The sequence below is a fragment of the Sceloporus undulatus genome, chromosome 4 (genome assembly GCF_019175285.1).
Source record: "Sceloporus undulatus isolate JIND9_A2432 ecotype Alabama chromosome 4, SceUnd_v1.1, whole genome shotgun sequence".
In the NCBI taxonomy this organism is placed as follows: Eukaryota; Metazoa; Chordata; class Lepidosauria; order Squamata; family Phrynosomatidae; genus Sceloporus; species Sceloporus undulatus.
Genome location: NC_056525.1, coordinates 216,056,350 through 216,079,894, shown reverse-complemented (window position 1 = coordinate 216,079,894; position 23,545 = coordinate 216,056,350). Strand labels below are relative to the sequence as shown.

At 39.3% G+C, this 23,545-nt stretch overlaps 1 protein-coding gene across 3 annotated transcripts; it reads right to left on the bottom strand.

The window, feature by feature from the left end:
- Positions 1–1,413: 1,413 nt before the first annotated feature.
- OSGIN2 (oxidative stress induced growth inhibitor family member 2) lies at positions 1,414–22,855 on the bottom strand. Of its 3 annotated transcripts, none has more exons than XM_042466020.1 (6): positions 22,740–22,855; positions 16,680–16,834; positions 13,543–13,679; positions 9,867–10,058; positions 7,733–7,824; positions 1,414–4,782 (listed from the first exon to the last, which is right to left on the bottom strand). In XM_042466020.1, the coding sequence occupies exons 2-6, from the start codon at positions 16,744–16,746 to the stop codon at positions 3,735–3,737; spliced, it is 1,536 nt and encodes a 511-aa protein (XP_042321954.1). In that variant the 5' UTR covers positions 16,747–16,834; positions 22,740–22,855; the 3' UTR covers positions 1,414–3,734. The 3 variants fall into 3 exon arrangements, with proteins under 3 accessions (XP_042321954.1, XP_042321953.1, XP_042321955.1); XM_042466019.1 differs by lacking the exon at positions 22,740–22,855 and adding an exon at positions 22,427–22,554; XM_042466021.1 differs by lacking the exon at positions 22,740–22,855 and adding an exon at positions 22,129–22,249.
- Between the last annotated feature and the right edge of the window lie 690 nt (positions 22,856–23,545).

Genomic DNA, 23,545 nt, shown 5'->3' with positions numbered 1-23,545 from the left:
CTCTCATTTTCACACAATCTAAATTAATGCTACAAGATTGCCTGTAAAGATTTCGCTGCGATTAGACTCAAGAATGAGAATTTGCAATGCCAAATCCTTCTAAAAATACCAGAGGCACTCAGCAGCTTTACTGACCAATTTCATTTCACTCAAAAAATAAAAGCACTTCTGTAGTTTTTTGGAACCACAGCAATCAATGAAGACAAATTGTATTGCCTAAACATTTATTCAAAATCTAGTGATTCATATTTCTAAATTACCTCTAACTTAACAAACAGCAGTCGGTTTTTAATTTTACACTGAAGCACTTTAGAAAACAAGAGAAGCTTAGTGTTAGTATCTAGACAGTGCACAAAATCCAAGGTTAAGAATGACCAATGTAAGAGGTTAATAAGGCTCAAGTAACATAACTCCATCAAGCTGCTTAATGAGTTGCAAAACAGCGGCTAAAGTGATAATCAACGAAGTCCTTTGGTCCTTTCTCTTCCTGGTGTTTGTATTTACAAATGCTAGCCTATTCATTCCACTTTACATCAAATCATGAAAAGTTGTTTTGCTTGAAGATAAGATGCATTGCCTGGAACACAGATACTGCAGTGGGTTTGCTATTGCAAATGACTATTTTGAGAGGTTTTTTCCTGGGAGAAAGGTGGCATATAAATTAACTAAATCTCTCTCAGTGCTTCACTACTGACCATAGTGTTGGGAGCTGGTGAAAAAACATTTGGAAGGCCATGGTTGCCATCCTTGCTCTAAAATGTAAATGGTTAACACCTACACTAAAGAAGGAAACTCTGAGGTGTACATTCTATTTGTTATAAGCTTAAACATTACTGCTTATATGCTTTGTATCTGTGACTACCGTGAGCACACAATTTGACGGCTGCTGTAAAATTAAAAAGTCTAAATATCTTTTCTTTTAAAATTAAGAAATAAAATGGGAGACCTACTCTATGAATTCTATATAGCTTCAAGAATCTACTCTCTGGAGCACCAGAATAGTCCTGTTTCCAAGCACACTAAGTGGAATCCTGTTTTTTCACTGGGCTGTACCAAACGTTATGCAGCCCGAACACAATACTGGAATTACCAATAGAAACAGCAGAGATAACAAGGAAAGTCACTCCGACACATTCCACTGCATAATGGAATTGTATTTCTCAAATCAAAAGTAATCTCCCCTGCGTGGCAAATTCCTCAATGGTTTATGGAGGGTCTTTACACACAAGGACTTTTGCTCATACCAGTAGCACCCTTGATTGCTGCCAAACCAGTATGTTCAGTTGAACATATACAACTTCTGCACAGAAGTTAAAAGATTCATTATCCTGCTTACCTGAAAAGGCAGTGCGACTGACTTCTGTTGTGATGGTTCAGACATACTGCATTAGCAAAACAATTTATACCAGTAACTCAAGGACATTAATATGGTTTATTGTAAAGGTTAATGAAACAACACAACTACATTCAAAACCCGTAGGTGATTCAGACCAACCAAATTAAATAATATACATTCCTGCTTCCTTTAGAAATATTTTATTCCTAAAACTTTGTGCACTAGCAACATGCCTAAAAGGGGGAATGTTAATCACTATGCAATCTTAGTTATGCTAAAGTATAAGCAGGTAACAATGCTGTGTAGAATTAGCTCTGGGAAGTTACCTTTTTCATTCTTTTGTATTATTAAATTATTTCACGCTTTAAAAGGGCAGGTTGTGGCCAAAAATTATATTGTAGTTATGATCCATGTGCATACAAGTACCTAATGATGAGATGTATGAATATACTTGAATCATGGTCACTGTACATTTTAATCTGAATATAGGCATACAACCAATCTGTCTTTGAAACTGCCTAACAGTTAAGTGGTCAGATGCTTGGAAGGAGTATTTGTGAAAAACCAAAGGAACCCTGATTTATACACAATCTGTTTTTGCACACAGTGAATCATCTCTTTGGCTTACTATGAATTTGATTTGTGTGCGTGTCAGACTGGGGCCACAAACCTGAGTTTGCCAGCATAATTTTAGTAATTCTGACTCCAACTGATAGGCACAAAATATAGGCATCCAGAGAGAAACAGTGTTAAGTGTGCGTGATAGACAGAGAGAAAAGGCAACTTTAGGAATGCCATGCTTTTATTGAAAATATGTTGGAAAACCTTGAAAATTTCTGAATGAACATGAGTTTTAGTTTGTTATATTCAGCCCCTGAAATGGAAAGAAAGCTAATTTGTAAAAGGTAAATTGGTGTATCTGAAATTAGGAGTACTGAACAACCTTTAAATTCCACATGCATCTTGAACTCAGAGCTATTATTTTCTGCATTTTGCAGTACACGAGGGGGGAGGGGAATCCAAGTTAAATATCCTCCACCTTGTTAAAAGTTATTTATATCCTAATTTTTAGTTCCATAAAAGTGACACAGTGTTGTTGAATTATGCGTTGCTCACCTTGCCATGCTTAATTGTTAGCAAATAGTGAAGATTTCAATAGTTATCTTTAGAGAACCAATTCCATACTTCAAAAAATATTTGAGGGGTTGGAATGATGATTTGGGGAAAACATCTGTTGTGCATGCACATTTGACATGTATTCACAGGGACTGAAGTCAGTAGATAAATCCAGTTTTTAAAAGTATGCTTTATACCCATTGAAATCAATTTTTTTTAGAGTTTAACTATGGACATGATTCACTAAAATCACTTAGGAGCATGTAAGGGAACATGCTGCCTTTGTTTCTATTACTACAGCTCCCAAAGCTAACAAACCAATTTCGCCTTTTAGCTTTGAGAGCTATTATAGCAAGTAGCAGTAGTAAAATTTGCAAGAAAATATAGGTTGTTCCCCATTTAAATATGCTTTGGATGACCAGCAGGTTGAAATCTCTATTAGCTATCTTTGGACAGTGCGTTTTCAGTGACTGGTGTTTCCAGAACACCCACTGTACTTGTTTCAGATATGAGAAATTAGGCACACTGTAGATGCTCAGATCTCCAAAACTAATTGTACTGTGACACAGCAGGCTACTTTCCATTAATGCTTGAATGACAGTAGTAAATTCATTGTATCTTTCATAATAATGTAGTAAGTGCACTTGAAGCAGCACTTTGTTTTATACCATTATACAGTACAGGCCAAATCAATGCACCATGTTTTTTTTTATATAGTATGTTGGCATTGTTACAAAAATTGCTTCCAATTATCAATGCAAGCTGCATCTAGGGTAGTTTGATTTCTATTTGGGGAAAAAGTTCTTTATTTTCTAGGCATTTAAAAGGTATCGGGATAATAGAATTGTCACAATGACCAAAGCAAGATAAATAGAAGTTTTTTCTATCAACAAACTGGTGAACATTTTGCTTTATCTTACAGAGAAGGTTCTCTTCTTAAGACTCGGGTCTAGTTTTGTATAGTTTAGTTAAACAATAAGCGAATGGGCAGAAACTCTTTTTTCTTGAGTGCTAAATTTGCTCGCTAGGGTATGAAACCAAAACAAATCAGAATGAGTTATCATAATTAACTATTACTTTAACTGGAAGCAAGTCCAGAAAAAACAGGCAGTGCTTTTGCACTTTGCAAAGGCTGGAATATCATCCTCCTCTATGAGGCAATGCAAGCATGAAAGACTGGTATGTGTAACGAAAACAAGGCTGCCAATAACTGTAGATGTTAACGGATCATTTGTTAGCATTATGTCTGTAGTTCTTTAGATAATGTCTATGGCTGTTTGTTCTAGGGTACTCCATCTCTTTCTCTTTCAGCTATCAGCTGATGTTTCTTCTTCTGCTTTGCAACCAAACACTGTGTAATACCCAGTGCCCCCCCTTTTAAAAAGCGTACAAAATTGTCTCCAATCAGCGGACCTACTGCAAAAAGATTGGGTTCCTTTGTGCACTCGTAAGTATATGGGTCGATTTCAATGGGATTACCTTTGCAAGTAATTGGTTCATTTGAATTATGGCCTATGCCCTGGCCTTGGTCCTTTAAGAAGCATAAGTTAGGATGTGAACCTATTAATACTAAGGCTACAGAAATCTTTAAGATTTTCTTCAGTCCAGAGGCACTCTGAAGGACACACTTCATATCTGGCTGAAATGAAAGTACCCGATGTTCAGGAAAACTGGTATAGGCAGGATGCAAATTATAGTCCGTAGTAACTGACTGAGTACACATCATATGATACACCTTATGGTATTCTGGGTAAATCTTTTTAGGCAACTGTTTGAAAATTAAACTTGGATCAGTGACCCTCCTACGGAATGCATGTACTACAGTAATGTTGTTGTTGTAAGCACACAAAACTGCATCAGCTGCTGAAAGTCCACCACCTATTATTAAGACAGGATCAGATTTCCCACGTAATTTTCCTTTGTTGATGGCAGCGCTAAACTCAGCTACTGAATGCAGCACAAAAGGGAAGTCTTCTCCTTCAACTTGGAGCCGCCCAGGAGCATCAAAAGTGCCAGTGGCAAGAGCCACGTTCTCAGCAAACAAAAAGAATGGCACATGAGAGCCATCTGCTGCTCTCTGATACCCTCTGACTTCCCAATTTCTCTTGATTAGTGTAGTCTGCCCACCTTGCTCTTCCAGCTGCAAATGTTGTGGCAAAACATCTTTGGTCACTTGGCTTACATCTTCATGATCTTGGTCTCGGTAAAGTCTTGATACAGATGTTATGTAGGTGTTTTCTTTGAAGTTCTTTTGTAGGCCCATGACTTTAACATAGTGCTTGTAATAGCTGGCAATCTCTTCGGGCAGAACTCTGTCACACTTTATATTTCTGAAACAAGATCAGACATCTGGTTATCATAGAACTGGAAGAGACCACAAGGGCCATCCAGTCCAAACCCCTGCCATGCAAGAAATCTCAGTCAAAGCATACCCGACAGATGGCCATCCAGCCTCTGCTTAAAGACCTCCAAAGAACGAGACTCCACTACACTCCGAGGGAGTGTGTTCCACTGTCGAACAGCCCTTACAGTCAGGATGTTCCTCCTAATGTTAAGGTGAAATCTCTTTTCCTGTAGCTTCCTCTCATATTCAAGAGAGAAGCATCTCCCTCAGCCCAGTGTGACTGTGCTATCACTTCTGGGTCACACTGAAGGTAAAACAACAACTTGAAAAGAATTGTCTTTCAACATTTCTTGAGTCTGTAAAATGTTTCCACTACTCATACTGGGTAAGAAACAACACTCCAAAATACTTGAGTTTACAACTGTTAATCTCCTAGAAATGAGTGCCCCAACTCACACTTTGGACTACAGCTTCATGAGCAAATTCTGAATAAGATTAATTTTAGCAGTAATTCCTATTTGTGAAATATTACTATTTCAATGATGTCTTGAACATTCTGTGCATGGAAATTCTTTAACTAAACCCCAGATCCTGATTATCTAATCTATTACCAAATGTAATAATTGAACACTGTTTCAGACATGAAATACCAACTTTCAAAGTATGAGGGGGTCTTAAGAACTGCAAAAGATGGATTAAACTACTTTTTGACCTTTTAGTGTATACACATATCCACTCATCCCCTCTCATAATGTAAAATTTTTTCTTATCATCATCCCTCACACTGAAAGGTCATTTTGGACTTCATCCAGGGGAATGAGGAAACTAAAACTTGAAAATGCCACCACTTCAGTCCTATTTTAGGAATCCAAAGCAGAATTGGTTAATAATTTTAAAGAGAGGGATAGCCCAGATTAAAAATGCAAGGCTGAAAATCAATGTCAACAGCCTAAAAAACAATTAAATCCCACTAGTGATGCAAATATTTTAAATAAATATCTGATAGGAACAAAGAGCAGGATAATATTCCTTACTTAGGACCATTATGGCCAAGGCTTCCTATTTAAAAAAAAAAGCAGAACAAGGCCAACATATAGAATGTGCTAAAGTGAAGAAAGCGTCTAAATTTGTTGGCTTGCATCCCATTCTAAAATCATGAATAGAAACCATCGACTTGGTTTAATGGGCTCTACTGAGTGTCTATATTTTTGAGTGAACCTGACTGTTGCTTAATTATCATATGTAACAAACATACTGATAATACTGAACAAAATTACAATTTCCTACTAATAATCCAGTGTTGTTGTTGTGTGCCCTAAAGTCATTTCTGACTTATGGTGACCTGAAGGAGACCCTATTGTGGGATTTTCCTGGCAATGTTTGTTCAGAGGGGGTTTACCACTGCCTTCATCTCAGGGTGAGAGTGATTTACCTAAGGTGGGTTTTCCACTCTGTGAGTTTCAAACTTGTTCTCCAGAGTCCAACACTGATATCGCTACACCACACTGGTTCTCAATCCACTATTACCCAGTATATTCATAGGTACTTGCACTTTCATTAAGCAACCTCTCAATGTGGATCTAATGCTCTTATAGAGATGTTCTTCTATTTTCCTAACTTCAAAAATAATTTAGGTCTCACTGTAGTTTCTAGGTACTTCCAAAAAATTGTACTGCTAGTTCTGAATGAAACTGTTTTTCCCCCTTTTAATTTAGAAATGTGTATTGAAATATGTACGCAATGTGGTATTTGAGCACTATGTATTATTGTTGGTGTGTAGTGCTCTGGGAGCCAACTGTTTTGAGGGTGTTTTTTTAAAGACCATGTTGATAATTGTTTAAAAATAAACACAAAGGGAGCTCCAAATATTGATGATTTGATCCAATATGTCTTAATGTTAGCAAAAACTGATGAGGTTTTTAAGAATGACAACTGAACAACACTCAGTACATTTTCAGATTGCTCCTATAAGCTGTTTATGAACAATGCTCCTTAACACAGTAAAATCAATTGCACTGCCACCTGCACAAACACTGAAAATGATAAAATAATATGGTTGTACACAACATAAATTTTCAGAGAAAGCAGACTACAACAATTTGAATCATCTTATTTCCTTTATAAAATGTCCAAATGAGTGATTCTAGTCCATAAAGAAAAATAAACCTGTAAATGGACAACAGATGAACCTATCATCCTCCTGAGAAGCTTACAGGAATTAAGTTACTAGAGAAGATTTACAATAAGTAGGACAATAAGTAATCTTTAAAGGGGGATAAAGGAACAAACATAATTAATATGCTTATAAATGGCCATAGAATGTATCAAAAACTAGTACATCAAGCTTTGATGTCTCTGATAAATTGATTTTCAGAAGCACTTCCAGTAGCACATTTTAACTCAAATTTAAGTGGCTCACTAAATTCTCCAATGCACTAAGGCTACTGTTGAGGGTTGGTAAGCTTTTCAAACATTGTGATGTGCTGAGGGAAAGATCTGATGGCTGGTCCTCTTGTGTTCCATTTCATCCATCAGCACTTTGCTCCCACCAACCCTGAAAAAAAATGCTTGATACAATTTATGATCTAAAAGGAGTAGTTTATACAGTAACTCAATCTAAAACAGCACTATGATGACCCATTGTTTAAATGTGTCTAAAAATTAGTAACATGTGCAACAGCATGTTGCATTTCTGCAAAATAAAAAGTGAAAACACTGAAACTTTTTGACTTTTCCAATCACTGAGAAAAGAAATTACCTCCTGTGGCTATAACAAAGTGGAATGTAGTCTATGGAAATTTGTGCCACAACCAATATGTTAATATTAGTTATCTCAGGATTCTGCCTCATTTTTTGTTTTTTGGTACAACACACTAACACAGATACTGCCCCCCCCCAAAAAAAACCCCAAAACTGTAATATAACATTATCTTCACCTTCGCTTATTAGAGGTCCAGTCTTTAAATGTGTATCCTGGTAATTCCATCCAGTCTCCAAAGCTGATTGTCAGCATAGAACCTTCCATAGACTGTGGGGGGAAAAATAGGAGAATATGCATTTACAAATTCTTTAAGGTAGTATTATTCAATTTATCAGAATGAACAAAAAAGGTACACATTTGATAACAAACATACACTACATTATCTCCCTGACAGGAGGCTTTCACACAGTGACTCCTGTAATGTCTGGACACCATTTTTCATTACGCAGATTTTCAGTGTATGTGCAAGATGGCAGCTTTTGTTTTTTAAAAACTGATTTCAGGCTCCAAGAGCAAACTGTGGGAAATGCTCTGTGCTATATAAGCATACCTCCATTAACAAAGCCTTTAACAAGGAAGCTCCTTTTTACAAAGTATTTTTACTCTCTGTTCAGTACACCTTTCCTGTTTAGTTACAAGGTATTTTGTAGCAGTATTAGCATTAAGATAATGAAGGTTTGGACAGACAAGACTCACAGTGTCAACTTGCACCAGTGTCTGAAGTAACCAATGCAAAAATCTTGAGCTGAGAATTAATGGGATTCTTCTCTTGCCAATCCTACTGTAGCTGTATGGACCCCTGTACAACAGCAAGGTAAACAGAACCTGCCACTAGAACCCCTCACTGAGTCATGTGTGAACAGCAAAAAGGAAAAGAAAAAGTGAGACCAACCTGCCTCTCCAGGTACCCTCAGCACATTAAGAAAAAAAGCACAGACCTGTATATTTGGCCACCAAAACAGAAATAATTTTAAAAGCCGACAAAAGCAAAAATATCTAGATGCATTTTGGAAGAAGCCTTCAAGAGGCCTCAAGAAGATTCAAAATGTTTTTGTTTACTTATGCAAGACTTACCTAACATAGGTGCTTCATTTCACATATGAATATTGTTAGTTTCAAATAAAAGGTTTGCTGAAACATGTTAAACTACGGTACTCTTTTTTTGTGGTTCCAGAACCACCCCTATTTTTCCATGTTATTATACCCCTGGTATAAAAGTTTCTGTTAAATAAGTACTTATGAGAGATCATATTTTGAGGTATACCTGTGCTTTCTTAGTATCAACAGCTTACTGACACAAATAGCCAAATGATGTGAGAAAGAGATTCTTTCTAGAAAAAATGCACAGCTCTGAAAAAATGTAATGGGTGAGAGGAAGAAATAATGGCTGCCTATTTTCAAAAGTATGCCTCTGAAAACAAGGTTTCCTATTTTGGAAAAAAAAGTCAAAAATATGCATGGTGTATTCATGATGGTTTTTTTAATTGGTATATTCACTGAAACCGTTAAGACACTCTATACAATGTATGTTTAGAGAATAAAATTCCTGAACTGGATACATACAACAGGAATCATAACCAATAAAGAGTTCTGTATGCTATATAACAAGACTGGCTAATTATTGTGAGTGGAAAGGCTGTAACAGCCTTTCACATTTTGCCACACTGCTGAATTTCAGTGTGATGGGTAAAAACACTTATACAGGGCTCCCCCGGGTTACGAAAATAATTCGTTCCGCCGCCGCTTTCGTAACCCGAAAGGCTTCGTAAGCCGAAAAACCCATAGGCGCTAATGGGGAAAAGCCGCGATTTGGTGTGAAATAGCGCCGAAAAGCACCAAATTTTTTTTCGTAACCCGAAAAAACATTCGTAACCCGGAACAGTTTTTTTAAATACATTTTTTTCGTAACCCGGAAATTTTGTAACGCGGCGCATTCGTATCCCGGGGTACCAGTGTAATTCGCCTTTCAAACAACGCATGGAGGGAGTGTATGCTCTGTTTTCAAGCTGATTAGCACTTCTGGGAATAAGGCTTCTGAGAATGCTAATCAGCTTGCAAATAAGAGGTACATTCCTAGCATGCTTTATTTTAATAGCAAATCCTAATGGAAGGGAAGGCTCCTAAAATTCAGTGGTGGAATACTAAGAAGCAGGAAAGCAGCCAGGAATCCATATGTTGTCCAGCTCCCATTATAAGGTACACATCACAGAGGACTCCAGCTATTTAAAACCAAACACCCAAAGGTGCCAAATTAAACAAACAAACAAACAAGAAAGATTTTGAATAGTAGAAATGAAAGTTTTCCTCACATGCCAAGCCCCACCAGGTGGTCCTTTGCCAAGCACTATATGAGGGATATGATGATGTGGTTCAAGTTTCCAATGAAGAACAGATGGATAGTTAAATCCAAAGTCAGCATCAGGATGAAGCAGTGTGTCAAAAAGAACTGCAACAGGATTCGAAGAGCGTCCTTCTAGGCCTTCAGCCAAGTACTCTAGCTCCTAATTTGAAAACACAAGTTTAAATGGCCATGTAACATTTGTCTTACATATCAGCTTCTGTGCTTCTCAGCTTTACCAGATGATATCTCAAAATGGTTGTCAACTGTTTTACCTCCCTAGGTTTCTTGATCTCAACAGACACAAACCAACTTCATTTAAACAATAACCTTTTCTTCACTGGCTTTAAGTCTTTTAGAAATGTTTAGTGGGAAAAGATTTGAGATATACTCTGTATCATGAGAATAGTTGAGAATAACAAGATGTTCATATATAATGTGACTGGACAGTATCTTTTCAACACCATTGGGAAGATCATAGCTTGCATTCAGTGGAGCCCAAAATAACAAAAAGGTTTAGTAGAAATGATGTCATATTAATGATTAAAATGGTACCAGACTAGCTTAGGCTCTTTAAGAAAAAGAGATCTGATCCTATCCAACAGGGATGACCTTGTTAATGGAGTGCAAGGGGTGGGATCCTTAGGTGGAAGTGATTATGCTGGAACTTGTTATGCAATGGAAAGGAGAAGCCGGGCATAGTCAGACACACATTCTAGACTTTAGGAAAGCTGATTTTAGTAAACTTAGAAAAATACTGGGGGTGATCCCATGGTCAGGAATACTAAAAGAGAAAGGCATTCAAGATGGTTGGCAGTTTCTCAAGGGGGAGATACTGAAGGTACAGTTTCAAACAATTCCAGTGAGAAAGAAAAATGGGAGGTGTCTCAAGAAACCAGGATGGATGACTAAGGAACTTTCAACTGAGCTAAGTTTTAAACGGAACATGTATAAGAAAAGAAAAATGGGGAAATCATCAAAGAGGAATTCAAACAAATTGCAAGCATGTGCAGAGGTAAAGTCAGAAAAGCTAAAGCACAGAATGAACTCAGGCTTGCTAGAGAGGTTAAGAACAACAAAAAAGACTTTTTTAATATGTCCGCACCAAAAGGAAGAAGGAAACGGTAGGGCCACTGCGTGGAGAAGATGTCAAAATGCTAACAGGGGACAGAGAAAAGGCAGAATTACTGATCACCTTCTTTGCCTCAGTCTTCTCAGAAAAGGAAAAGGGTGTTCAACCTGAGGTTAATGGAGCAGAGGACGAATAGGGGAATTTCAGCATAGAATAAGTAAAGAGATAGTACAGAACTATCTGGTTAATCTAAACCAGGGGTAGGCAACCTTTTTGAGCAGGGGGCTGGGTTGCTGTCCCTCAGACAACTGGGGGTCCGAAGCCAAAAAATAAATAATTAAATAATTTTAATAAATAAATAAATAAATAAATAAATAAATAAATAAATAAATCGGGACAAATGTGGGACAAAATTTTCAAATGGAGGACACTTTTTAAAAAAAAAATGGAGGACATGCTGATTTAATTTTTTTTAAATATAAATGCATGTTTCGGAGGCTTCTATAGACAATTGCCCCCCTTGCCCGCCGCTTGCCCCCCCTTGCCTGCCTCCTCCTGACAGACCAATGGCCCCACGCCCTCACGCAAGAGGCCAAAGGCTCCGGCAGCAATTGGCTGCAGGACCGGGCTGGGGCCGGTCCCAAGGCCTTGCCGGGCCACATCCGGCCCGCGGGCCGCAGGTTGCCTACCCCTGATCTAAACGAATATAAATCTCCAGGACCAGATGAACTACATCCAAGGGTATTAAAAGAACTGGCAAATGTAATATCAGAGCCATTGGCAATAATCTTTGAGAACTCCTGGAGAACAGGAGAAGTCCCAGCAGACTGGAGGAGGGCAAACATTGTCCCCATCTTCAAAAAGGGAAAAAACAAGATCCCAACAATTATTGTCCAATTAGTCTGACATCTATACCAGGAAAGATTCTAGAGCAGATCATTAAAAAGAGAGTCTGTGAACATCTAGAAAGCAATGCCAAAATCACAAAAAGTCAACACAGGTTTTTGAGAAACAAGTCATGCCAGACAAATCTAATTTCTTTTTTTGATAAAATGACCAGCTTGGTAGATGAAGGGAATGCTGTGGATATAGTATATCTTGATTTCAGTAAGGCTTTTGACAGGGTGCCCCATGACATTCTTGCAAACAAGCTAGTAATATGTGGGCTAGACATGGATTTGTAATTGGTTGACCGGCCGAACCCAAAGGGTGCTCAACGATGGCTCCTTTTCATCCTGGAGAGAAGTGACCAGTGGGATCCCACAGAATTCTGTCCTGGGCCCAGTGCTGTTTAGCATCTTTATCAATGACTAGGATGACAGAATTGGGGTATGCTTATCAAATTTGCAAATGACACCAAATTAGGAGGAGTAGCTAATACCCCTGAGGACAGGATCAAACTTCAGAATGACCTTAGTAGATTAGAAAGCTGGGCCAAAGCTAACAAAATGAATTTCAACACGGAGAAATGTAAGGTACAGTACTGCACTTAGGGCAGAAAAATGAAATGCACAAATATAGGATGGGTGACACCTGGGTGAACGAGACTATGTGTCAAAGGGATGTGGGAGTCCAAGTAGACCACAAATTGAATATGAGTCAACAGTGCGATGCAGCAGCTAAAAGGACCAATGCAATTTTAGGCTGCATCAATAGAAGTATAGTGTCTACAGTGCCACTCTATTCTGCTCTAGTCAGGCCCCACCTGGAATAATGGGTCCAGTTCTGGGCACCACAATTTAAAAAGAATGTTGAGAAACTGGAGCGTGTCCAAAGGAGGGTGATCAAAATGGTGAAGGGTCTGGAAACTATGCCCTATGAGGAACGATTTAGGGAGCTGGGGATGTTTAGCCTGGAGAAGAGAAGGTTAAGGGGTGATATGATAGCCCTGTTTAAATACTTGAAGGGATGTCATATTGAGGAGGGAGCAAGCTTGTTGTCTGCTGCTCCAGACACTAGGACCCAGAACAATAGATGCAAGCTACAGGAAAAGAGATTCCACCTGAACATTAGGAAGAACTTCCTGAGTCAGGGCTGTTCGACAGTGGAACAAACTCCCTCGGAGTGTAGTGGAGTCTCCTTCCTTAGAGGTCTTTAAACAGAGGCTGGATGGCCATCTGTCAAGGATGCTTTGATTTGGATTTTCTGCATGGCAGGGGGTTGGATTGGATGGCCCTTGCGGTCTGTTCCAACTCTATGATTCTATGAACTTTTAAGATATTAATAGAAAATTGGTATACTAATGACTATGATGTCAAAGCAAATGAGACTAGTACTAGAGACATTGCCAGACTAGACAGCTCTTTGGATAGCTTTGTGTTACAATGCATGATGTCCGTCATAAAAAATAACTAGTGTCTTCTACCCCAAACCCTACGTCATGCCTAATGCAAATATGAGGAAAGCAGGATGCTCTGCTTCCTCCAAGGTTCTCATCAGGAACATGAATACATCCCCCCCCCCCCTAGACTGACAAGGTAATGCATTTTTTCCCCATAACTTCAAGATCAAATGTTTTGCCTTTATTGAATGGTAAAAATATTTTAAAAACTGAAGACATGACAGCAGGACTTACTTGATCAACAAGAGAGAGATGACCGGCTTCTTTTAATTTGTTATGCAAAATAAGATTTGGATGCTCAGCTTCAGGAGACAAATATGGTCTATATCCAGACAGCATGTAAGATAGGCAAATTCCTGAAGGTCCATTACCTGTTTGTGTTTTTTTAAAAAAAGATAATGAAAGATTTGCTAACTATCACAATTATATTTTATATTATGACCCAAAATAAAAAGTCATAATCTAGCACTTTTAAGTCCCATTGATTTTAATATATGAGCTAAGTAAATCTTCTTCTCCCTCCCACTGAAATAAAAGAGGTTTAAAAGTACTTAACACTGGCCAGAGTGTTGCTAATATTTTTTTCAGTTATATCCTATAAAATTCTTTGCCTAATATATCAGATAAATTTGTGTCACTGAATTTCATTTGCCAATATGATAACAGCTATTTCTAATCAATGTCAATAATTGGACAAGTGGTGGCAAAATTTTGAACAGTGACAGGATGACAGTTCCTAAGTGTGCACATATTTGGCTAAATACTTGGATACTTAAGGATAATTAAGTTTTTATCAATTAACTGGAACCGGATTATTTTAAAATTTAATGTGGTTTCCTATATAATGTTTGCAGCAAGAATCAGATAGTTATTTTGTCATGATAATAAACATACTAAGTTGTATTTTATTATAGAATACAATTGTTATTCCTCCATTTACTTATTCATTAGCAATTGGTGCTGGACTTCCACTGAAGGAACAGTGGGATCCAGTGGACATGGGTAGGGTAATCCCTCCCTTCCCTTTGCAGCATCTGTGATCTGCAGAATTAGTACTGGAACAGTGAGAAACCCTCTTGAACCATTTTTGAAGTAACATGGAGAGCTGGAGGGGGAGGAAATGGAAAGGAAGTCCCATCATGTTGGCACAAAAGAAGCACAATGATCCACTCAGTGTAGGCCAATGTCCTTTTTTGAACTTGTACTTGAATCCTTAATGTGTTAACTATGGGGCTGACTAGAGTAATGCCTAGTGGAGCTGTACTCATGAGAGATGAAGGGAGCAAGGAAACAATCTTTGCATTTTCTTCTCCTCCTTGCAACCCTTTTGCCTCCAGAAAAATTGCTCTGGAGGACCCTCCAGAACAACTGTAGAGAGCTAAGTTGCAAAGATCACATTGTCACTCCCGTCACCCTCCATCAGGAAACCTACATCAGATGTTGGTGAGTTTTCTAACAGAAGGAGCCTTCCCATTTACAGAATGACCTTCCTTAAATGCAACCCTGTGTTATTCCCCAGCCCCAGCAGTTTTCTTGTCTTTTTAAACGGAAGACAGGCAGGGAGGGTTTCTCTAGCAACAGCAACCATAAAGGTTTTTGTTGTTGTTGTTTGCTGTGATAAGGCAAAAGAGTTCTTACAGCAGTTCTACTTCAGAGCAACATTTGCCTAATGTTATGTTATTAATAATGATGTCAGAACAGAGCTTATTATCAAAAAAGAATACTTCCTCTTTCAGCACAATGATGCAAATTGCATTCCCTTTCAGGTTAATCAGTGCACTATCCTTGGGTATTTTCAATTAAGAAAATTTTGAATATATCAGGCAGTATAAAAATAACAATACACTGAAGGTAATGGAAAGATAATGTATCAGACACAGGAGGACCTCTTAGTGGCCACATATTCCTAACAATTAAAACAAGACTCTTTAATGATCTTAAGAAGCTAAATCCCCCAATTAGGGAAATTTTTCTAGTTTCTAAATATAGAGCATAAGGAATTTTTATCTACCATCTGTTTCTCCTTTGCCAATTAAGACTCCCAAGCTGCTTTCTTGGCCTTACAAAACAGTCTGAGAAGTCACAGAAGAGAAAAATAGCTAAGGAGTCAAATGATCTTTCTTCTTCTCCTCAGATTTTTCTAAAACATAACATGGGAAGAGGGTTGATTGTTTTTAAGTGCGTTTCATATTGGGAAGAAGTGAGATAGTAAATAAACAGGTTTCAGATAAAACATGTACTTGTCAGTTTTATCATCTACTGTGACCCAAAACACCTCTGCTTATTTATTCTTATCACTTAAATCTATTTATTGCCAGATGGGCTGATATGGAGATTATACACTAATAGGTCTAGAATGCCTCAGGGAACAAAAAACAGGTTTGGGAGAACGGGGCTAATTGAAATAATGGATGAGGAGTTATGCACTCTTGCCTGTGTTTCACTCCAAATTGTGCACCTCTCAAAGCAGCTTTGCCTGATAAAATGGAGGCATGCCATATAAGTCAAATGCATGTGTTTTTATGTTGCTACTGCTATTGCTTAACATTTACGAAGTATTTATGAACATTTAAATACTCTACAGGTATACAAAAGATAATAGTCTAAGTCTAATAGAATGCAAAAGGAATAGGGCCAGGAGGGATATGAAAGCAAGCATCGGAACAGTTGCTACTTTACTGGCTGATGGATAGAGCCAGGCTGTATGTAATGGATAGCTAGGATGCTGAGGGAATTTCTGATGGCTGCTCCTGGATTATGGAATGCCCTTACCAGGAAAAGCTTCATTCTGTTGGACTTTAATAACTAATTGGGCCTAATGGATGTGCTGATCTCCTACTTTCTTAATTATTAAGGTGGTGTTTTATAGTTTTTAATGGCTTTTTAAAATTAAAGTATAACCTTATATTTATAATTTCTTGTGTTTGATTAGATATTTTAATACACAGTAGCCTGCTTTGCATCCCACCTTGGGGGAAAGGTGAGGCATATCATAAATAAATAAATAAAATGCAACACCTAACCTCCTTTAGAGTATTATTTTCTCTATTACACGGAAAAGATTAAAATAGTTCAAATACCTTTTCCACTGTGACCAATTGTTAGTCCCAACTATAGTGGATACACCAAGTAAATAGAAATTCCATAAGCACTGCTTTACCATGTTCCCATTAATTCAGTGAGTTTATTCTAGTTGGGACTCACAATAGGGGTTTAAGACAAAATCTAATATTGTGTCCTGGCATACCAGTATAACAGGATAATCAGTTAACAATGGAATGAAAATTTAACAAGCAAACTAACATAAAACAAGGATATCAAATGAATACTACTACATTTTATGGATTTATAATTACGTGAGAATAACTTACCTATTACCACCATTGGCAAAGTCAGTGGTGGATCCACAGGCAGAGTAGTTTCTTCTAATAAGGGCATTGTTTTAACATTTGTCCCAAGGCTGTCATCAAAATACTGTACTAATGAATTCAAAAAGCGTCCTTCAGTTTCAGAGCTACAATAGTTTCTGTTGAAGAGAAACAAATTAGTTCATCACTGTAGTATATCCTTAAAAAATTAAGTGAATGTCAAGTCACTGCCTTGATGAAATATAAATAAAATAAAATAATCACCATTAAGTAAAAATACACACTAATTAGTTCATGCAAGCTTGCTAATCCACTATGGTTTTCCCTGAATAGATATTGCTATTTAATTGCTCCACAAGATAAAAAGTTGCTTTTGTCCATGGAAGTTTAAAAAAAACATAGAGGATACATTTTTTAGTACCAGAGAGGTATCTATTATAATATATATACAGTAGTCTGAAATGGTGTCACAATTAATGGTACGTGTACCAAATCAAATATTTAAGGTGTAATCCTATGGACTCTAGGATAGCTCTCTGGGGGACATAGGAAATACATCCCTCCCCCCCAATGTCAGGAAGTCATTTCATAAATTAGAATTATAGAATCATCTGAACATTAATTTTCCTTCCTGGACCCTATGGAAATATCTGTGACCCTTACCCCTCCAATATTGGAGTGTGAGGAAAAGGGGAAGACCAAGAATGCATCACATGCTGAATGGAGGTGGCTCTGGGGAGAAAAAGAAGGGGCTACTTCTCCTTCACTTCTGCTTTGCTGGTAGGAGCCCAGCAGGTTGTTAAATATGTCAGAACCTTCATCTTCAGAAATAGGATTGTCCTGTTAAGCGTTTATTATTATTATTGTAGGTTACTTCTCTGACTTTCTTTTCTTTTAGGAAGAAACAACATCACACACAGATCTGTGTGTGTTTAGAACTACAGTGGACCCTTGTTATATGTTGGGGTTTGGTTCCAAGATCCCTCGTGTATAACAAAATCCGTGTATGCTCAAGTCCCATTAAATATAATGACATAGCAAAATGGTGTCCCTTATAAAAAATGGAAAATCAAGGTAAATTTATACTTTTTTGAAACATTTTCAAACCGTGTATGCTTGAATCCATGTATAAAAAATCCGTGTATAAGAAGGGCCGACTGTAAAGTAAGAGGAAGATGCCAAGAGAGCAGCTGTTCTCTACCAAACTGGTGATGCTTTTCTTACTGTTTATTTCTTACTTCCTCCCATGCTACATCTGTGCATTTCCTTCAGGATATGGAACACATATCCTGATAGTCATCCCTAATTAATGTCGATGTTGATAGTCATCCCTAATTAAGTCAAACTACTTTTTAAATGTAGGTGCTCAGCTGCACACAAAAGTGCCTTAAATATCCTTATGAAATAAACCTGATTATAAGCTGTATAATTCTGCAGAAACTGCAATGTCTGCTCATTTTTCAGCATCACATCTTCCTCCATTATTGGTGAATGTGCTGGTGAACTGTAAAGCTCAACGTAAGAAACTTTACAGTAAGAGGTTAAAGAAAAATGTAAACAAGAGGAAGCCATGGACACTTTGCGAGGAAGAGCAGGATAGTAAATAAAGTACTGATAGGCTTCTTGGGGGTATCTGGTTGGCTACTGTAGACAACTGGATGAATCAGATATCCCTTTTGCCTGATCTAGCAGATATTTCTTTCTCTTCTATTAGCACCAGACATTTATTCTCACACTCCAGAAGTAAGAATATGGCTATGTGTGTGTTTTGGTGTATCACAGAATGTAATGTAAGGCAGCATCTGTAAAACAGTTCGTTAACTATAACTGCTTATTAGAAGATGTTGACTGGAGTAAGATATCATGTGCAGCCACTGAGAGAGCCAGCACAGTATGGTGATTTGAGCATTGTACTACAACACTGGAGACCAGGGTTCAAATCCATGCTCACCTATGGAAACCTGCTGGGTGACCTTAGGCAAGTCACTCTCTCTTCTCAGAGGAAGGCAATGACAAACCTCCTCTGAACAAATCTTGACAAGAAAACCTAATGATAGGTTTGCCTTGGTTGCTGTTAGCTGCCTTCGAGTTGACCTCAAGGCATGGTGACCCTGTGAATAAGACATCTCCAAGCCCCCTGTCCTCTACCTCTCTGTTCAAGTCCTGTAGGCTCAGGCCTGATTGAGTCTAGCCATCTGTCATGACGTCTTCCTCCATTTCTCTACCTTCCACAGCATCACTGGCTTTTCTAATGAGTCCTCCATTCTCATGTTGGAACCAAACTACAATAGCCTCAATTTAGGGCCTAAACAGATAGCCGGATTGGGGCTGTAGTAATCGCACAGTGCAGCACTGATCCGATGATTTGCTGGCTCCAAAAGAAGCGTCAGAAAGCCGCTCCTTTTGGAGCTGGCAAAAAACTCACAGGGTGACCTTGGGTGAGTCACACATTCTCAGCCCCAGAAAACTCCATGACAGGTTTGCCTTAGGATTGCCCTAAGTCATAAGTGACTTGAAGGAATACAACAGTGCGATGCAGCAGCGAACAAGGCCAATGCGATTTTAGGCTGCATCAAGGGAAGTAATAGTGTCACTCTATTCTGCTCTGGTCAGGCCCCACCTGGAATACTGGGTTCAGTTCTGGGCACCACAATTTAAAAAGGATGTTGAGAAACTGGAGCATGTCCTAAGGAGGGCGACTAAAATGGTGAGGGGTCTGGAAACCATATCCTATGAGGAACGACTTAGGGAGTTGGGGATGTTTAACCTGGAGAAGAGAAGGTTAAGAGGTGATATGATAGCCCTGTTTAAATACTTGAAGGGATGCCATATTGAGGAGGGAACAAGCTTGTTTTCTGCTGCTCCAGAGAATAGGACCCAGAACAATGAATGCAAGCTGCAGGAAAAGAGATTCCACCTCAACATTAGGAGGCACTTCCCAACAGTAAGGGCTGTTCAACAGTGGAACAAACTCCCTCGGAGTGTAGTGGATTCTCCTTCCTTGGAGGTCTTCAAACAGAGGCTGGATGGCCATCTGTCGGGGATGCTTTGATTTAGATTTCCTGCATGGCAGGGGGTTGGACTGGATGGCCCTTGTGGTCTCTTTCAACTCTATGATTCTATGCTTCTGTATGATGTAGAATAAGACACAGCTATGTTAGTTTGGAAAATCAGTATGCAAGGGGATCTTGTAGCACCTTTGAGACTAACTGAATACACAAGTTGGTAGCATGAGCTTTCCGAGACTTGACCCTACTCCCTCAGATATATTAGTACACACATATACACACATATATATTATACATTGCATGGAGTCAGCATGGTATAGTGGTTTCAGCATTGGACTAGGACTCTGGAGACCAGGCTTTGATTCCCATTTGGCCATGAAACCCAGTGGGTGACCTTGGCTACGTCACTTGCTCTCATCTTCAAGGGAAGGGAATGGCAAACCTCCTCTGAACAAATCTTGCCAAGAAAACCCCATCATAGGTTCGCCTTAGGCTTGCCATAAGTCGTAAATGGCTTGAAGGCAACAACACATATATTGCATGTATGGAGTGGTCCCTCCACATTGGCTAGGGTTAGGGGTTAAGTACCCCTATAATGTGGAGAATGTGGAAAAATCGCAAATTAAACAAAAAAAGTTCTTTTTTACCTAACAGAACACCTCTCTAGAAATCTCCAGGTTCTCCAATGCAACTCTATGGTCAACATCTGCCAGAAGTTGATCACATGATCATGCTGGAGGCCTAGAGAAGAGTTTTCTTGAGGAATGTCTTGGTCATTGGTCCCCAAACTGTGCCTTTTAAGAGATTTTGGACTTCAGCTCCCAGAAGCCTTAGCCATGTTGGCCAACAGTCTGGGATTCTGGGAGCTGAAGTTCAAAATCCCTTAAAGAGCACAGTTTGGGGACCACTGGTCTAGGTTCTCCAGCCCAACTCTAAGGTCAACTTCTGGCAGAGTTTAAAGATATAGCTGTGTTAGTCTGTAGAATTAATATGTGTAGAGATTTTGTAGCACCTTTGAGACTGAATAAAAGAAAAAAGAAAGAACTCTGTAGCATGAGCTTTCGCAGACTTTAGTCTACTTCCTCAGATGTTCTTGCTGGAGCAGAGGTCAGGGACAGACAGGAAGGCAGGAATGTAACTGAAGAAAACTGTTGGCTACGCCAGACTCAGTTATCATGAGGAGAACCCATGAGTTTTGTGTGATGCCTAGTTTGCAAAGGGTTCTTCACAGGTAGGCCTTTAAGGATGACATCCACTAAGAGCATCTGAGGAAGTAGGCTAAAGTCTACGAAAGCTCAGGCTACAAATTTCTTTCTTTTTTTCTTTTTTCCAAAAGGTACTACAAAATCTCTATACATATTAATTCTGGCAGAGTTGCGCTGGAGGACCTAGAGATTCCTAGCAAACGTATTAATTAAAACCACAAATAATCAAATCCACAAAAGCCAAAGCTGCTACTTTCTTTGCCTGAAACTTTTAAAGTGATCCAGACTAATGTGGCTATTAGCAGCGGCAGAATGATGCTCTGTCACAGAAGGAGAAGAAGAAGGCAGAAAATGAAAAGTATTGCCCCAGTACAGTATTCCAATATTTTGCAGCCCCAATATTTTATTAAATGTTCTCTGTTTTAAGTGAATTCAAGTGGGTTCCTGAAGAGCCTTGTATGAAGAGGTGTAAGATGCCTTGCAAAGCATCTCTCTCTCTCTCTCTCTCTGGACCATTCAGGAAACACCATAGGCATCATTAACAGAAATGAGTGAAGGCTGTGTGTGCGCGTGTGTGCATATAATACACACACACACACACACATTAGACTGCCTTCTCCTAGCCTGACCAGATGTCCTAACCACAAAGGAGGACAAGGCATCGCAAAAAACGTAGGACGCTGAAAAAACATATAGGACATTACAAAACAAAAGCACTCCTACAAAGGTAAATTCCTGCTTCTTTTAGTTGTGCTTAAATGTTTTGACATTCCTTCTGGAATGAAGGACTTGTCCCTGAAAAGGAAGATGCCTTCTTCGTACAATCATAAGCGTTGGAAGAAACCTAAGGGCCACCCATTTCGCCATGCAGGAGCACAGAATCAAAGCACACACACACACAAATAAAAGCATATATGCGCATGTGTGTATACATAGATACACATACATATATATTAATATGTATAATGTATACACACACACATATATTAATATACATACATATATTTATATGTGTGTGTGTATATATATATATATATATGTTCACACACAAATATACACACACATATGTTTGTGTGTATACACATACACACTTACATATATATTAATATTATATATATATATATATATATACACACACACACCCCTATATATATATATAAGTCCTATTGCATGGAGAATTATGCAGCGGGGACGGAGATGGGCTGCGGCTGGCATAGACACAGATGCAGCTAGATCTACCTATGTTAACCCAGACCGTGGTTCCTGGTCCTCCTCTGCCCTCTCTGGCCCGGCGTGTGCCGTATAAAGGCTGCATGATGGCTATTCCATGTCGGTCTGAGGGTTGGGCGACGAGGAGGATGGAGAGGAGCCCTTGCTGCCTCCCTCGACTCCCAGCCCCGAGGGAACGTGGCCTCAGGGGTCGCGGGAGACAAGAGGAGGACACACAACAACGCTCCCTCCCCAGAGAAAACGGGGGACCTCTATAAAGGGAGACCCCGAAAGCCGTCCTCCTTGTGGGCGCCGCTGCTGTGGTTACCTGAAATGGCTGGCCAGGGAGCACCGGCAGCACCAAACCGTCATGAGGGAGAAGGAGGAGGAGGAGAGGGAAAGGAGGAGGCGGCGGGAGATGGAGCTTGGGCCGCAAGGCTGCTGCTGTTTCCGCCGCCTCCTCCTCCTCCTCCCGGCTGGCTCCCTCCTCCTCCTCCTCCTCCTCGCCCTTCCCGCCTCGCATGCGGCGATACTGGGCCAGCCACAAGGGAGGGAGCAGGAGCAGGAGGAGCCTAGGCGAAGGACAAGGAGAGGGACCGGGCTTGGCCTCGGCCCAGGGGGCCGCCTTGGCCGCCATTTACCTCAGCGAAGGCGGGAAAGGCCCAGGCCCGGCCTTAATAACGGCCGCTGGCTGAGGCGCCGCCACAAAATTCGGCTCCAAAATGGGTTCCAAAATGGCTGACTCCTCATCATGAGGGAGCTCTCTCTCTCTCTGAGGGGAAAGCCCTCTCTCTTTAAAGATGTGGCTCAGGAGAGGAGTCCAGTGCCATGACACACGAACACACACACACACACACAATCCAACAACACCCAAACAATGATGCTTTTTATTACACCCACACATACATGCTTGCATATATATTAATATGTATAATCAATATACACATATACTTATGTGTATATATATATATATATATATATATATATATATATTAATTTAGGACATTAGAGAAAAATGTAAGGCATGTGAATAACGGATGCTAATAGACCTAGGATAAACCTGGGATAAAACTCTGCATGCCTTGAACATATTTCAAATACGTTTGCATCATCGACTCCATCTTTAATCGAACGCTGGCATGTGTGAGCAACAGGAGTCACAGGGATGTGCATAGATGCAGTTGCGTAGTGTGAATAACAAACCCAGAATGTGTGAGAGAGATTATTCGCATTGTTGTTCTAAAAAAAGATTTCTGAATGACCCCTTTGGTCATGTCCAAAATGGAGGAGATTTTGCAGTTCCTCTTGGACAGAAGGTTGAAATGTCCTGGAAAAGGACATTGGAGTTTATCACACAGAGGAATTTCTCTTAATTTCGAATGAAAAGAAAGTGGGGCCAGAACGCATTCATGTGAGTTCAGCGAATGTATGTGAATTCGAATTGTCT